Source organism: Actinia tenebrosa, unplaced genomic scaffold (assembly GCF_029948245.1).
Source record: "Actinia tenebrosa isolate PJP-AT-01 unplaced genomic scaffold, QUT_ActTen_1.0 PGA_scaffold1__47_contigs__length_23844297, whole genome shotgun sequence".
In the NCBI taxonomy this organism is placed as follows: domain Eukaryota; kingdom Metazoa; phylum Cnidaria; class Anthozoa; order Actiniaria; family Actiniidae; genus Actinia; species Actinia tenebrosa.
The window spans coordinates 1,283,888-1,300,867 of NW_028292578.1; the positions used below are offsets into that span (position 1 = coordinate 1,283,888).

The 16,980-nt window shown below is 37.8% G+C and overlaps 1 protein-coding gene across 1 annotated transcript in view; it reads right to left on the reverse strand.

The window, feature by feature from the left end:
• LOC116296136 (mediator of RNA polymerase II transcription subunit 23) overlaps nt 1-16,980 on the reverse strand; it is a 33,110-nt gene that overhangs the window by 11,192 nt on the left and 4,938 nt on the right. The window contains exons 2-21 of the mRNA XM_089032300.1: nt 12,418-12,485; nt 11,294-11,325; nt 11,024-11,111; nt 10,233-10,357; nt 9,395-9,506; nt 9,213-9,311; nt 8,866-8,928; nt 8,269-8,319; nt 7,771-7,840; nt 7,533-7,645; nt 6,997-7,092; nt 5,851-6,051; nt 5,191-5,277; nt 4,514-4,570; nt 3,917-4,000; nt 3,417-3,478; nt 2,504-2,583; nt 2,144-2,318; nt 995-1,137; nt 11-185 (exon numbers count right to left, since the gene is read on the reverse strand). Coding sequence (XP_088888426.1) covers nt 11-185; nt 995-1,137; nt 2,144-2,318; nt 2,504-2,583; nt 3,417-3,478; nt 3,917-4,000; nt 4,514-4,570; nt 5,191-5,277; nt 5,851-6,051; nt 6,997-7,092; nt 7,533-7,645; nt 7,771-7,840; nt 8,269-8,319; nt 8,866-8,928; nt 9,213-9,311; nt 9,395-9,506; nt 10,233-10,357; nt 11,024-11,111; nt 11,294-11,325; nt 12,418-12,462 — 1,958 coding nt within the window. The 5' untranslated portion in view covers nt 12,463-12,485. The remainder of the gene's footprint in view (nt 1-10; nt 186-994; nt 1,138-2,143; nt 2,319-2,503; nt 2,584-3,416; nt 3,479-3,916; nt 4,001-4,513; nt 4,571-5,190; nt 5,278-5,850; nt 6,052-6,996; nt 7,093-7,532; nt 7,646-7,770; nt 7,841-8,268; nt 8,320-8,865; nt 8,929-9,212; nt 9,312-9,394; nt 9,507-10,232; nt 10,358-11,023; nt 11,112-11,293; nt 11,326-12,417; nt 12,486-16,980) is intronic.

Sequence of the window (16,980 nt, forward strand, 5' to 3'; positions counted from 1 at the left end):
TAACACATACCATAGGTGGAGTTGATTTTGGTTGGTATGAGGTACACTTGCTATAGAATGGAGATGAGAGAGAAGAGTAACGCGGTAGACTGGCTGGATGTGGTGCAGGCGGTAGCTGAACATCTCTAATAATGTGTGTAGTATACCCCAGGCATGACCTTTGAAGACAGTAGGGAGAAGTTGACCTAGCGATGGAAACAAAGATAATCCTCTTAAGATGCCGGGCTAACAAGAAAATACAAAATAAATGCCACAAATTCCATCGAGAAAAAGTGCGATTTCTTAATTTGTTTTCTTTTTCCTGTAAGTTTGGCACTCGAGTTAATGAGTAAGAACCAAGAAAAATAGCAAATATGATGATGAAGCCAGTGAACAATGCGCTCGTAAGCCAAGCAAGGCGAATTGAAAAACAATCAGCCTCAAGGAGTTGTCTGATAAGTATATGTAATAGGACTACATGCTGTCCAATTTGAAAATAATTGGATGAAAAAAATTCCGAGGACTGACAAAATTGGAAGAGGCTGAGTCGAATTTGGCAGTCAGAGGGATTTTTTGAATTCAGTTATTTCCAAATTGAACAGACATGTAGTCCTATTGCAGATTAATTATATCGTCCCAAACTATACTAGACTGATTCCATAAGTCATAGTTTTCCCTCGAAAGAATGCGAATAGAAACGATCCAAATAAATCCTTTATTTGGACAGGAAAGAGAACTTGAAAATAATACAATAGTTGCTTATGTGGGATTATAGAGTGATGATACAATTAAGTGTGTAACCAAATGTGTAATCAATGTAAACTAATAATTTCGTATTAATTGAGTACACCAATATGATAAAGTCTTTGTATATATGGTCAACGCCGCCATCGAATAAACGCCGTCCCGACTTAACGCCACCACGGCGCTTCAAAGAGTAAATACGGTAGCTCCTACTGTGGAAGAGATTAATGTTCAGTTTATTAAAAAGCACACTATAGATAAATCTTCTTACTAATAAATCCTTTGATTCCCAGAGATTCTATCTCCATGTAGACCAGCAGACGACTGTAGGTTTCTACTAGAGCAGGAGCAAGAGCCACAGTAGCCCCCGTCGCCCCCATCTTCATGATGCGAGAATAGATATTGTGGATCAAACTGGTAAAGAATTTTCACAGTATAGTTAGTAGACAGATCTCTTTGACTATTACACATTTACAAGCAACAGACCCCTTGTATCTGACGTCAAAGCAGCTCGATTTGGAGGACAAAACGAAAGAATTTCAATCTCCTGAGAATTGGGAATGTACTCCAAACTAAGCTGCACTCCGACGTACTGCAAGGGGTCTATAGACCTCTAGGACATAATGTTTTCTCATTTCAGACAAAGTGTCATTCCCTAGAGTATCATTTCTTTATTTAATGGTTGTACACGAGAAGACACATACATTTAGATACAACTCAAACAGAGTCTTAAGCTCCAGAGAATGACACGCGGTCTGAAATGGGAAAACATTGGCAGTGAAAAACCAAATTAATAGACAACTTGCAACTACTGACTTCATGTAATATTGAAAATTGCGGTAATGTTGCAGTTACGCCCTGACTAAACGAGGAAACATGTTTCTATAAACATGCTTTGTGAATTGTTTCCAAAGGTGGCTAAAGTATCAGGAAAAATTGGGGAACAAGTGTACAATTGTTTCCATGTGGCGCAGGAACACGAAATGCTTATTCTGTACTGCAAAAACAGATTTCGCTTCTTAGAAGCAAAATTTGTTGTGCGTAGCATTGTTTCGCAGGTTTATGAACTGGAATGCATTGAGAAAGCATGCACGCGGTTAACATGGAACAAAAAAAAAACAACTTTGTTTAACATGTGAAACCTCGTTCTGAAAAGCTTGAATGCAAGGCAGCGCGGGGAAATCTATTTTTTTCAGTCAACACGACTGCCATATGATAAAGGTCCATGTTCCCTGAATTAGCCAGGGCTTTACTGTTACAGTGGTTGTGATGTAGCCTCCTCCACAGGCGTCTTTCGTCTTTCTTTTCTTTTTTGTTGATCCTAAAGACACAGGAAGCCTAATACTCAAAAGGAGAGAAGAGACAAGAGAGATGCATGCGGAGGAGGGTAGTCGTGGTGATAGATGGTGTTTCGTGGTACCTCATTTTAGCATGTACAGTCAAGGAATCCAACAAGCTCATTGGACAGGGAACAGTAGGACCAGAAGCAAGAGTATTGGATGGTCCAGGAAGAGCTGTACTTGGCTTTCCATTCCCAAAACACATCTCCACAAGGACAGACATGGCAACACTGAATCGTGTGGGAATAGTACTATCTGAATGGGAAAAAGGAATGGAAAATGAATGGATATTCCCATTCGTTTATTTTTTCCAGTTCAAGCAGAATGTCGACATACTGGAAATGTTAGATACTTTTAGATTCTTTTAACCCACTTTCAATTCTCTGGGGAATCAAGGGTGGTGTTGTGGAATTGCAGTCACCTCTCACTTCTGAACTTACAAGCATTGCAGAGAATAGGAATAGCATAGTTGCCCATGGAATAAGGAGTTGACTTTGCATTAGAACACTCGTGTATAAATCTAAAAGAAAAAATCAAAACTTCATCAGCAATGCATCATCATTTACAGCTTACAATAATGATCATAGAAGTATTTTGCCTTTTTTCCATTATAAATTTACTATATATTTACTGTTACTTTTAAAAGAACTTTTCCCACATCTATAAAATAGACCTCTTTACCTTGGGTGCAACGTTTTCCCATTTCAGACCACGTGTCATTCCCTACAGTATCATTTCTTTGTTTAATGGTTGTGCATGAGAAGACACATGAATATGGATACGACTCAAACAAAGAATCTTATTCTCAAGACCACGTGTCATTCCCTAGAGTATCATTTCTTTGTTTAATGGTTGTACATAAGGAGACACATGAATATAGATACAGCTCAAACAAAGAATCATATTCTCAAGAGAATGTGAAAGGTAAAGGTAATTTGTTTTACTTCAATAAGGCGGGGAATGGTTGCCCAAATCTCCCGAGCCAGGGGCTCATGTTTAATGTACTCGAAGGTGTGCCTCTACCGCCTCTTACTATCAATGCTCCTTTTTACGGGTATTTAAAGCTAATTAAAGCTACACAGAACAGAGAGAAGTCGAAACAGACTTGGGAGTTCCTGAGGATCGAAACCTAGCTCTGAAGGCCGCACACTAACCAATTGAACTACGCCTGCTCCTATGTACATGTGGTCTGACCTAGGAAAACATTACGCACAAGGTAAAATGCTTTCACGAGTCTGAGCATTTTTACTTTTGCCATGGCTCTGCTTTCTCAATGAAATAAGAAAATCAAACTATTTTGAAACTGGTTGTCGGTTACAAACTTTTCAAGTAAATAAATCTTTTTGTACTTACTCAAGCTGCTTTTTGAGGATGTGTGAAGTAGGTGATTTTATAGTCAACTTTTCTCCCTCTGCCTAATTGTTCAGACAAGTAAAATATGTTCTTTTAAGCTGCTCTTGCTCTATTCAATGTTCCATGCAACTTGGCTTGCATTTTGGAGCAAGAGAAGTTGCACCAGACATGCACAAAGTTGAATGCCTATAAGTGTTACTGACATACTAGTAAACAATGCTAGAAACAACAAAACTTCCTCACTTCTTTATACATTGTTTGGAAAAATCGTAAAATTGACAAAGATACCTGGGGGGGGGGGGGGGGGGGGTGCTCCCTTATATTCGCTACACAGGTACATGCTGCCAAACAGGGTATGTTTTTTTTATACTCTGGAACAGGGTCAGGGTTCCGAGTTCAGAACATTATGTGAACAAAACCTGCTTTTGTAGCTCCATTAGCACTAGTGCTTTGAAACTATACCAATTATGAGTATTGGTAAAAACAGCAAGACAGCATACCTTCTGAGTCAAATGAATCCAGATACAAGACATGGCAAGTGAATGAACAGACTCAGGACTGTTGATATCTGGCTCTGGAAGAAGCTTTAAACAAATGAGAAATTATGAATGACGGCAAATATGTTCTATGGATGGAAATAGAAACTGCCATATGCATGATGGCATCATTTTATTACCACTACCAAAATGCTTTGTGAAATTTTTTTCTTATTCAAATTTGCATTTCATCATGAGAATAGTAAGACAATTATATTTTGTGCTAATGAACTGAACAAAAGAAAGTGTGAAGGCTGTTTGGTAGTGGTAGTAAATGATGCTATAATGCAAGTGAACTATTATCTCCTGTTGAGAAGCCTGCTAATTGCACATACTGTAGATGCTGCATCTTATATACCTTGACTACCTTCACCAATGAAATATTTTGAATCCAGACTCAGCAGAAATTAATCAAATTAAAGTAGATTTTTCCAAAGGGAGTACAAATCTTTGAGCACAGAAAGATAGAGCAATAGCCTTCTCTCACATGTGCTCCTGTGTAAAATGTAAAATGAAATTTTGAAACTCTAAATTACTATGCATTTTCATGCATGCATTTACCTCATTTTCAGGGTATAACAACTCAAAGAGTCTCAAGACAGGCTTGAAATCCCTCAGCTGTTGGAAAATAAAAATGATATATTAAAAAAAAATTAATAAAATTTTTAAAAAAGATTCGTTTATTAACACACTATGTTTATATTAACACATTTTATTCCCCCTTTGCAACAGTAGGTGGTCATTTTTACTGGACATTTGTCCAGTGCCGTCATTAGTGTCATCACCCAACACTCACTCCCCAATGTGCATAGGAAACTACATACTCATTTGCAGCCTTGCTGTTCCTATCATTAATTTCAAATTAAGGTCAGAAAAAGGCCCAGTTTGAAGTAATATTTCAAACACTCGAGAGAGTTCTTCCTCCGATTTCCAAACACCGAAAAGTGAGTTGAAAAAACGAGGCGCAGCCGAGAAGGAAGAACTCTCTCAAGTGTTTCAAATTACTTCTCAAACTCATGAATATTTCTTGGAGAAAACAAAGAAAAAGTTTACGAAATTTAATGCAAATTAAGAACACATTTCCAAACCACCGACACAGTAGTGATTTGCTTTGTTTTCTCCTCATTAAATATTCATGAAAATTTTAGAAAATATGAATAACAATTTATCATATTCAATTTTTTTTTTTTTTTTCAAAGTATGACTGTGTATTATAAACGTTTTTATTAAGAACATACCGGGTTTTTCTGAATACTACCAGAAATAAACTGTAGCAAAACCCACATCAAATGATCTCTGCCTTTCTTCAATGTTCTTCCCAGAAGCTTTGGAGAAACAAACACAGGTAGTAAGTAAGTATTAAGCTATCAACTCATTGACAAGGCTAAAAATGATGGCCTGCCAATGAACAATACCAAAACTAGCACTTGTTTGACAAAATGCTAGTGTTAAGTCATTCCTTTTGACTGGTCACACTGACTGATCATGTTATACCTCAGTTGTTTTTTTGTTTTACAAGGATAGCACTGTGAATAGCCATTGGCTAAGAAACCTGTGGCCCTCATTCCATATTCGAACCCAGAGAAAACCCCTCAACGCACGTAGAGAATGTTCATCATATTCAGCCATTTGTGAGAAGTGATTTTTTAAGTTTTGTAATTAACAATTATTAACCAAAGATAAAGTGAATATTGGGGAACATTTACAGAGACGTGAGTTTAACACATTTTTAACACAAGGGAATTTAAGAAAAATAATGGTGAGAGAGTTTTGTTTTCGTTTTTTCCCCAAAAAATTTTAATGATCTCTGCATGCTTGTTGATGATCCAGATCAGATCAGACATCAAAATACGAGATATTACTCAGCCTATATATCTAGATCTACCATGACAACACACCTTATCATACAGAGCTGTAACCATGTGCGGGAAGCTAGCAAACTGAAACAACACAAAGAAAATAAGGTGGCTGGAGAGGTGGTGCCATAGCAACTGGCATCCAGACTCATTCAAGCCTGTTGGGTGACTTTCAGTCTTCTCCATGGCAATGACGATCAGATCTACTAGAAGTTCTTCTAATGCTGGACATCGCTGCTTTTGCTGAGGAAATGAAAGAAAACGCACTGTTAAAATGAAATGCTTTATAATAGTTCTTTGCTTTCCATTCAGCACCCAGCAACATTCCATTGATATACTACATGTAGCTGTGGTTATGATGATTATTTCTGTGGTTATTTATTGTGGGTAATGTGAAGGGGTCTTATTCACTAGTAGGTAACCTTTTTGGAACACTATGCCAGGCCGACCTCATCGCCAGCACTGAGGGTGGTCGCTGCTAGGGTTTGTTGCATCCTCAGTGGTTCTTTTATGTCCCCAAATTGGAGACGGGACTCCCACGAGGGATTCACTGAGTCCCCAATGTAGAGAGCCAAGGTTTTTACACCTTACAAATTTTACCCCTCAGCTTGAACCACTGATCTCTGGAGTGAAAGTCAGAAGCACTAACCACTGCACCACCAAGCTGTCTGTTAATAAATTTCCAACTGGATAATTCAGTTCTTTTTGTCTTCAGCAAATAATACACGTACATGTATACTCCAATTTTGAGTTCATTTTGCTCAGGCTCAGCCACGGCTGTGATGTGGTTTTTCTCCTGGTTTTTCTCAAGGACAGTTTTTTTAAATTTATATTTTAAGTGTTTTTGAAGTGAGTGGTACTGTAAAGTACTTTGTTTAAAATTACATTTTGACCAATCAGAGGTGATTACCATTTAAACCAATCATCCAGTTGAAAATTTGTTTGCTTTTGATAAAAAAAGAGAGGGAAAATTTGAATTCAGACAAATGGTACACTTTCTACCGGAAGAATAGAAAAGTGTGAAAAAAGTGGATTACCTCAATCTGAAGACTGAGCTAGTTTTCTGGAACTTACAGATTGGAATGACACACACAGTACCATTTCTTTTTCCAACCAGAATTTCCAGCTTTTCCAGGTAAATAGAAAGGGCCCCAGAGCATGCATTAGAACTCTGTTATTTTATAATACCTGTTTGTTAAGGCCAAGTAATGTGCAGACCACGTCACGTGAATAAGGCTGCCCAATCACATACTGAAGAAGCTCCTTCTGGGGCTCGAGCATTTCCTACGTACAAACATTAACAACTACTGGCTTCATGTATTTTTTTATAGTCATCTTCATCATTATCACCACCATTATCATCACCACCATTATCCCCACCATCATCACAACCACCACCATCATCACTATCATTATCATCATCATTATCATCATCATCATCATCATCATCATCATCAAACATTGCACAAGAAATAATTCAGCTGATCAAATTTCTAGAAAACATGATGGTTGTGGCAAGGTATGCATACAGCGCCAGGCTTTTCGCAGTCATGCAAAAACTGTGCGGTAATCATGTACTTCATGATCAGGTGACATGTGTCGAACCAATATCACTCGACTGTTGGTCGACAGTCAGCCGACTATCGGCCGTGTGTTGACCAAGCGTTGACCAACTATTGGCCATGTGTTGCCCATGTATTGGCCAAACTGTGCTCTGTACTAACTCTGTCATATGGTAAAAGCCCCTTTAGAGGAAAGGATCTGGTAACAGGATCCAGTTTCCATACACCAATAGATGATCCAGGGTGTCCAATAATAGGCAGCAATGATGAACGACCTGGGAAAATAAATAACTTATTTAAACACAGAAAAAAGTTATCACTACTAAAAATATTGTTTTAAAAGGCTCCCATGTGGGAGCCTTCTGTAGAGAAAAATGAACTAAGCCTTCTTCTGTTCTACCTGTGACTGTCACAAGATGAGCCAGGGGTCTGAAGGTATCCACACAAGAAGACAGCAACTTGCTGATTGACTGAAATGATGATTACATGTAGGTTATAACAACATTTTGAAAATTGAACCTCTGAAAACTTATTTTTCCATATCTACTGTACAGTACAGAAAAATAGGCCATTTGCACTAATAGGTCAAGCTTATTTTTCAATACAAATTATAATTTAAAATAAGTTCATATTTCACACTATTTCTGCTGTGCAGATTATTTTGAGCCGAAACTTCACATTCTTGTAATATGGAGACGCTCTTTTCATTTTTGGAGTTGATTTTGACACTGAGGTCTGGTACTTGTGTGTAGCCTGATGACCTGTTAGTGCAAATGGCCTAATATTCAACCCAGACTATGAGCCCAACATATCTCCACAGATCTTGCACTATAACAAGTCATTTCTGTCAATTTTGTTTCATTTAATACTCTATTAATTTTTATAAAGTTGTTCTTACCCAGTGAGGAGTTACTGGATTTTCTGTATTCTCAGGATAATGATTATAAATCTGAAGAGAGAAAATACTATGTACTTATTGACTGAGTGGGAGGGCCGTACGGGAAAATATTTGGCTCGAGGTCATGTTGTACGGACCGAGTGCAGCAAGGTCCATACAAATGACCGAGAGCCAAATATTTTCCCGTACGGCCCGACCTAACTCAGTCAATAAGCATTTTATCATATAAGCCTCACGAAAATAAAAATAATTAAGAAAAAGAAAGTGCGCGGATTCGAGCAGGGCCGGACGGGTTTTTCCGGCCCGCTTACATCAGCCCGTCTGGCCCCCATCACGTGACTTTTTCCAATGGTTTTATTAGAGCGCGCAAGCAGGGCCGTACAGGTCATATGATAAACTGTTTTAATGACTGAATGACTGACTTGCTGACTGACTGACTCGAGGAAAGAATGATTGAATGAAACTGACAGACAGACTGGATGATTAACTGACTGACTGACTAACTGGTGGACTGGTTGACTGACCCACTGACTAACTAACTGGTGGATTAATTGAGTAACTGACTAGCTGACAGACTTATCAACCTCTAATTCTCACCTCACTGATGACAAAGTAGGCTGGAAGGAGACAAGCTTTACGATCAAGAATATACTGAAGCACCTGTTAAGAAAATGGTAAAATCTGTTTATTTTGTTTAATGAGCTAATAAAAAGTCTTTCTCTCGATAGATTTAAGATCCAAAGACTTAGAACCAGCTAGAATGAGCCAGCTAGCACCAGCAAGTAGAGGACACAGCTAACAGCTAAAGTTACAAATGTCGGACAAGAAATATATTATGGGCTTTGGAAGAATGTGCCCTGGATCTGCTGCTGTGTGACTGGTTGCCATTTCACAACACTACAGTACAATCATCTATTGTTTTCATTTGTACAAATAATTTATACCTTAACTGCATGATTGACACGATCCGAGTAGGCTTGATCAGGATCTTTTGGAATACTGTTAAACTTGATCAATACCAGGCTTAAAACACCACGGCATCCCTTTAAAGGAATAACATTAAATAATACTATTTATTATTATTTATTATTATTATTCATTTAGTATTTATTAATTTTATCTTTACCTTGTAATCAGTTCCGCCAACAATCTTGTGAACCAGTTGAAATGTCTTGCACCAAGTGATTTCTTTCTCAAACTTCAGGTGCTCTGACTTGAGTACAACTTCACAGACAGACCTACACATGTACCCAAAAGGAACAGGAGTAAATACTGTAATAAGATGCAATACTTTAATACTTTTAATATTTCATTATGTTCACTGGTACAAAGATGTAGTATCAAAATGATAACAATAATCTTCCAGTGCAACCACACGAGACTAACATAAATCTCTTGAGATATAAATAACAATGAAACAACTACAATGTTGCTTGATCTACATGTACCAAGAGAAGCTGATTAAGGAAGCATTGATTTTTTAGAAGGGGTAGAGGGCCGGAGGAATAGCTGTTAGCATATGTGCCTAATCTACTGTACTAGCCCAACTGTCTTAGTTTTGAAATGCTCAAATGGTCTACCAATACCTAATTGTAAAAAAATTTGCAAAAATACAAGGCTATTACCAGAAAAAAGGTGATCCCCTTTTTACACCTTGTAAATATTAGATGACACACCCTAATTCCTCGGGCCCCCTTTCCCTCCCTCTCCTAAAATAAATAAATAAATAAAATAATTATGGGATTCTTTACATTGCAGTGGAGGACATTACAGGTTGCATATTAAAGGTGCTATTAGCAGCTGCGCAGCTTACAATCATGATTGGTTTGTTAGTAAGTTAGTATTATGCCTCCAGATTGGGATAGGCTGTTGAACCGGGACACAATCCCCTACTCCTAAAAAATGAAGGCTCCCTAAGTTTTACTTTTGAAAAAAAAACAATGGGCTTATTGATATCCCTTTACCTGGCTGACAGCACATTGCTTTCAACAAGGCTCGCTAAAAAATCGAAGCAAAATTCAATTCTTCTCAAACTATTTTGTTGGTGAATGTAGGCCACAAAATCCAGTAGGACCTCATCTTTTAAAGCCTAGAAAATATAAAATAAAACGCAAATTAACTTGAAGCAGAGGGTATATCAAGGATATTGAATTTTTATGCTAGGATCATTTTATTGTAATGGTTAGTGGTTGGTAAGGTAATGGTAAAGTAACAGTAAGGTAACAGTAAGGTAACAGGAAGGTTACGGTAAGGTACTACTGTAAATGAAAGGTAACTACACGGTAATGGCCTGGGGGGAACTCTCTTGAAAAGTGGGTAGGGGGGCTCGACGGACAGTTGTGAAAATGACCCTAAAAGGTACGCATAAATTATCAGAGATGCTGACTTCAGACCCTAAAAGGTACGACCACATTTAAAATGACAACGTTTCCAACCATTACACTGTATATTCTTTTATGACATTTGATATTTTTCAAAACGAAATCTGACCCTAAAAGGTATGGAGTCAGTCAGGAGTCAGTCAGGAGTCAGCTAGAGACCCTAAAAGGTATGCTAGGTCTCATTTTCAACCCTAAAAGGTCCATCGGGCCCCCTACCCACTTTTCAAGAGAGTCCCCCCCCCCCCCCCCCCCCCGGTGGGAAATGGCAAGGTAACAGTTAGGTAATAGTAAGGTAATGGTAGGGTAACAATAAGGTAACAATAAGGTAACAATACATGTAGCTAACGGTAACGTTCCTTTTAATTAATACTTACCAGTGGAACAGTGGCCCAGAATGGCTTGAATGATTCAATAAATGAGTTTCTCACATTAATGTCATCATTTTCTTTAGGCTTTAAAAACCTAAATAAAGAAAATCAGAAGAAAAAGAGGCTAATAATCAGCCAAGAGGTTCAGATTAAGAAAAATTGTGCCCTATGTAGACCTTGAATAATTATATAGAGTAAGGCCTGCCAACAGGCCGAGGCACAGTTCTTACCTATCTGGACCAGTTTGAGATAGTAAATAAAGTTTTTCCAACTTACCCATAAAATGCCACTTCCAATGCCTCAATTTTCTACGAGGAAAAACAAAGATACATATCAAGTCAAAAAAGATATTGAGGATGCATATTATACATGTCAGGGCTGTCAACACCCGAGATATACAAATCTGGAGAATTGATAGGGAAGGGACATGACGTCACAGCGCGTCAAAAGCCCATGAAAAGACGTCTTTCACTTTGTAACATTTGATGTGATTGGTTTATTTCTGACCAATCAGATTATCGCTTATTACAATTATTACAATGGCCTGCTTGCAAGAACAGTTTATGAGGAACGTTTTGATTTTGTTAGCAATGTAAAATAACACAAAAAAACATAAAATAATTGGAATTTTATGGTTGTGAAAGTCGAGTCTCACAAGAAATGGTCAGTTTCGGGGATTATCCGGGAGAGTTGACAGCCCTGACATATGTAATATTGAGCTACTGGGATTCTAATGATGAGCAAGGTCATGTTGGGTTATGTGACATATCAAATAGAAAGACATAGGTTTAAGTGCTTAACTTGGCTATTGAGGGAAGGGTTTTCTATTTCATTTCTCTCAATTGTTTTCTTTACGCATCATATACATTGTCATCACTATATACATATTCATATATATATATATATATATATATATATGACCAAGCTGACTTTTATTCTTCACTTGACTCTGAAGATGACTTCCGCTCAGGTTGTCGAAACGTCAGTCACATCAAACAGTCCTTCTCAGGACTACATCCACCCGGATGATCATATTACTTCGATTTTTTTTTTTTTTTTTTTTTTTTTTTTTGCTATATTAACTAGTTAGCTTTGTGATCTATATTACCTACTACTGATGATGGCAGCTGGACTGCCGAAACATGTCTAGCATTAAAGGACTCATTATATATCTATAAATGATATTCATACATTTATACGATAAGATCCTCATTATCATATATGTACAATCGAGTCTTGTACTCTGACATAGCCATTCCGTGTAGTACATCAGTCGGTATATCACATAACCCATTAAGACCTTGCTGATCATTAGAATCCCTAGTTCAATATTATTTCCAACTAGAAAATGGGGAAACGTCGCGGGTTTCAACAATAAACAATAAACTAAATCTTCTTACCAGTGAATCATCCAGAAGCGATCTCAACTGCGTTTTGTGATCCATTTTGTCATAAAAAACGACTCAAACTAGATGAAAAGATGGTAGAAATCAAAAGAAATGCTGAATGCTTTCATTTCCCTTTACTTGACCGCCATCTTGGCCGCCATCTTGGCCGGGATAGGAGCAAGTGGACTAAGACTAATAACCCAGGAAACCCAACCAAGAAATATAAATACTTAGCCTCAAGCGAGAAAAAAGCGAAAAAAGCGAAGGGAAAAAATAATATATATAAAGATATATTCTTTTTAGAGCATCACCAACTCTGGTTTTCTATTTGCCAACTAAACGCTTATTTACACTGTAATACGTTTTCAACTACGATCAAATTTCTGACTTGCTCTTTTTTAATATTGCCGGGATCGAAGGACCTTTGATAGTGAAGTACAATGTCACTTTCCGTTTTCAAATATATTTTTTCCTCCAAAAGATATTGGATTTTTAAAAAATGGCAGCCATTTTTCTTGATAACGTCATATTCCCAATGCTTGTAAATTGAGCAACATACACAACATATAGTCAGGCGGATATGTGAAAAATCGTTCACTTTGTGAAGAAAGCACCAAATTTGGTACATTTAAAGCTTGTGGTGTCCTAAAGAGATTCAGATATGGAGTCACATAGGGCATTTACGGGGGACTTTGCACGAAAACGAGGCTAAAATCCAAAATACATGTTCACTTTATTAAAAAAGCAAGAAATGTGGTACAGTGAGAGCTTTTGTCGTCCTAAAGAGATTCGGATGTAGAACCAGTGCTAAAAACCTATTATAGGGCATTTAGTGGGGGGTTTGCATGGAAACGAGGCTAAATTCCAAAATCTATGTGAACTTTGTTAAAAAAAGTGCCAAATTGGCAAAGTTAGAGAATATGGTGTCCTAATGACATTCAGATATGGAGACATTGCTCAGATTGCTAAAAACTGCATATAGGGTATTTAGTGGGATTTTAACATGGAAACAAGGCTAAAATAACACGATCCAGGATAAGGCCAGCTATACTTAGTCATGTTGACACAATTTACCACCTTGTTTTCTAAACTGGTTTTTTATAGGAATATAACAAGCTAATAGATAAATAGAAACAGAAACTATGCAATTAACCTATTATAGGGTTGGGGAGTGGCAGAGTTTTGCTTGAAATCGAGGCACAAATTGTGAAATTGAAACGCTCTTAATATAACTCTAATCCTAACAATCGCAATGTGATAAAATGTCATAACTTGGCCATAGCTCTTGAAAATAATTACTGTTTAAGCGATTAAACAAAAATATATGCTATTTTGGTATCCCTGAATTTGTTCTTTACCACGAGGGAATGGTACCAACTCTACCCAGCATGCATTTTGAACACATTGATGTCGGCCATTTTGTTTTCATTGTTGCTTCTCTGTTTAGCTGGTAAGTACTCTCCATTACTTCAGCTTTTTACACATTTATTTTATTAGTACTCAATAATTCAATTTGTGGGAAATATAAAAGATCAAAAACCCGTTGATTTCAAGCACACTGAAATAGCTTATTCAATATTCTATTCAGTTTATAAATCGTGTAGTTTGATGGAAAGACTTGACTGGACAAAGTGTGTTCTATATCAAAATGAGATGAATCACTGCAGTGTCCTGCAAATTCTAAACGAAATGATGTTGGTTCAAGATACTAAACACTTGCTTCGAATCTTCAGAGTTTTATGAGCTGGATCCTAAACTTCTTCCATTAAGCCCCGTTTTTACACTGGCGATTTTTGCGGCGATTTTTGCTGCGATTTTTGTGGCAATTTTCGGAAATATGAAATCTTTTGTCTCATCTTTTAAAAGAGACATTCGTCTAGGAAAATCTTGGTATCCTGAAAAAAACTTTACAATGAACAATATCGCAAAAGAAATCGCAGCAAAAATCGCCGCAAAAATCGCCGCAAAAATCGCCAGTGTAAACGGGGCTTTAGACTATAAAGTTTTGCATGAAGGGGATGGAATAGAAAAATGCTTGGCGAGCAACAGTGCTTCTTGGCATAAGAGTTGTGCTCTGAAGTATAACAGCACTGAGCTTAATAGAGCTAGGAAGCGATATTGTTCGGAGGCTGTCGAAAATGCGGCACGAAAATCAAAACGCACAAGAACAAGTCTAGAATGTTCCAAGAACACATGTTTCTTTTGTGATGAGCCGGAAAACAAGGAGCCTCTACATAATGTGAGCACATTTGGCTTAGACAGTCGAGTACGACAATTTGCTTTGGAATTTGTACAAGATGAAAACCTATTGGCCAAACTAAGCTCCGGAGATATGGTAGCACAGGAAGCAAAGTACCACAAATCTTGCTTAACAACGATTTACAACAAAGCACGCTCACAAATATCTAACAGAGACCCCAAGAAGAACACTACGAAAGTGTGGGTCATGGTATCGTTCTGGCCGAGTTATTCTCATATGTGGAGGAAAGACGATCCGAAATAAAGGGTGTTCTGGTTTTCAGGTTAAAAGAGCTTACCAACATGAGTATACCTCTCGCTTAGAGCAACTTGGTTTTGAAGAAGAATGCATTAATTCATCTAGATTAAAGAACAGACTTCTCTCCAGTATTTCTATAATCTACAAGCCCACCAACAAGGTCGCGACACATTGTTTTCCTATCGGAAGGTGATATAGGGATGGCTCTTCAAAAGGTATTTGAAGAAGACAGCGACACAGAGGCTAAATACCTTGCAAATGCTGTTGGAATTGTCAGAAAAGAGATGCTCTCATCAAAGTCAACTTTCCAGGGAACATTTGAAGGCAACTGTCAAGAAAATTCTGTTCCATCATCCCTCAAATCATTGGTTAAAATGATTCTCTACGGACCCAACATCCAGGATCAATTGGAAAATAACACCTCTCAAGCAGCTTTGACCATTGCCCAGTTGCTTCAGTTTAACTGTTCTTTCCGACGGCGAGAACAAAGCACTGGTTATGGTCGTCATAATAGAGATCGTGAGACACCTGTACCCCTATACGTCGGGCTATCTACTCGTGCATTAACTCGTAAACGCGAGCTAGTAGATGCTCTTTATAAACTGGGAATTTCCATATCTTATGACAGAGTACTTTCAATATCAACTGACATTGGAAATGCTGTATAAATTTTATGTCCAGTCCAAGAGTTTTATGTCCAGTTAAACTTAGAAAAGCTATAGATAATATTGATCACAATCCCAGTTCAAACACTGCGCGAGGTCATTTTATGGTACTGGGATTTCACTTTTTCAGAAAACATCCCAAGGGGATACTGGCATTAAACGAAACACAGTTATCTTGGAACCGATCGAAGAGGCATCTTCCAAAACAGTTTGCCCTCTACCAGATTGGTACACGGAGGTTCCCCCTTGTGTCCTTAGAGACAACAATGCACCGGTTCCATTAATTGATAAGCATCAAGTAGCAAATAAAGAAGTGTTGGCACGAGCTCTCGAAAAGGAATACTAGTGGCTGGAAGAAGTAAAAGTCTCCACGGAATCAGACTCATATCAGGGAGAACAACCTATTACTTGGAGCGGGTATCACGCAAACTTACATACTGAATTTTCTTCGACGTCGGCCATCACATCCCTTCTTCCACTGTTGATTGCAGACACATGCGCCGTAAAAAAAATCGTGAGGGGGGGGGGGGGGGCACACCCGGTTCCGCCGCCCCTGTAAGATTATGATAAGCTATTATGTCTCAGCCCAATTTCAATCAAAATCAACCAAATTTGCTAGTATTACAGTTCTCAATCTGTTCTGACTTCTGACTTCAAAATGAACTATAAAGATAGGTTGCCATAGCAACAGCCTAGCTTCCAGGCCACCCTTACTTAAAATTCAGGTTTTTGACATTTCTACCTTTACAAGAGGTAGTATCGAATAAGGCTAGGTTAAAATATCTGTAATGGTCGTAGACACAAATTAAGTCAAACAATTATCTGCTCAAGTTAATATCTCGCGAACCAAAAATGCTAACAAGAAATGAAAACCGCCAGTTTTCTTCTTTTGCAAAGTACTTTCTCATACTCATTAATAATTCATGAGTAAACCAGCCAATCAATAGGCTATTTTTGGGTCACATGATGTTACTTGAAACCTGGTAAAGTGAAAGGAAATGAATGCATTCAGTCTGGAGTAACTGGAACAAAATTAATTCAGTCCTAGTAACTGGAACAAAATTAATTCAGTCCTAGGACTGAATTAATTTTGTTCCAGTTACTCCAAGTCAAATAATTAATGAGATGAGAAGTCATTTCAAAGCCTCCAATATCGGACTGGACGGGATTTCAAGTCGGTTGCGCCTCAGACTGGAACTAATTGCTTTGACTTGAAATCCCGTCCAGTCCTCATTGTCGGCTTTGAAATATTACTTAACAAACTTCGGCTGCGCCTCGTGTTTCTCTACGACTTCTCTCTGCTCTACAGCTCCCATCGTGTTTATATCACAGTATATAGACATGCGCGCCGTTTTATATTCCTTAAATGCATTTTTTGACTTGCATAATATGCTTATATATATATTCTCCTTT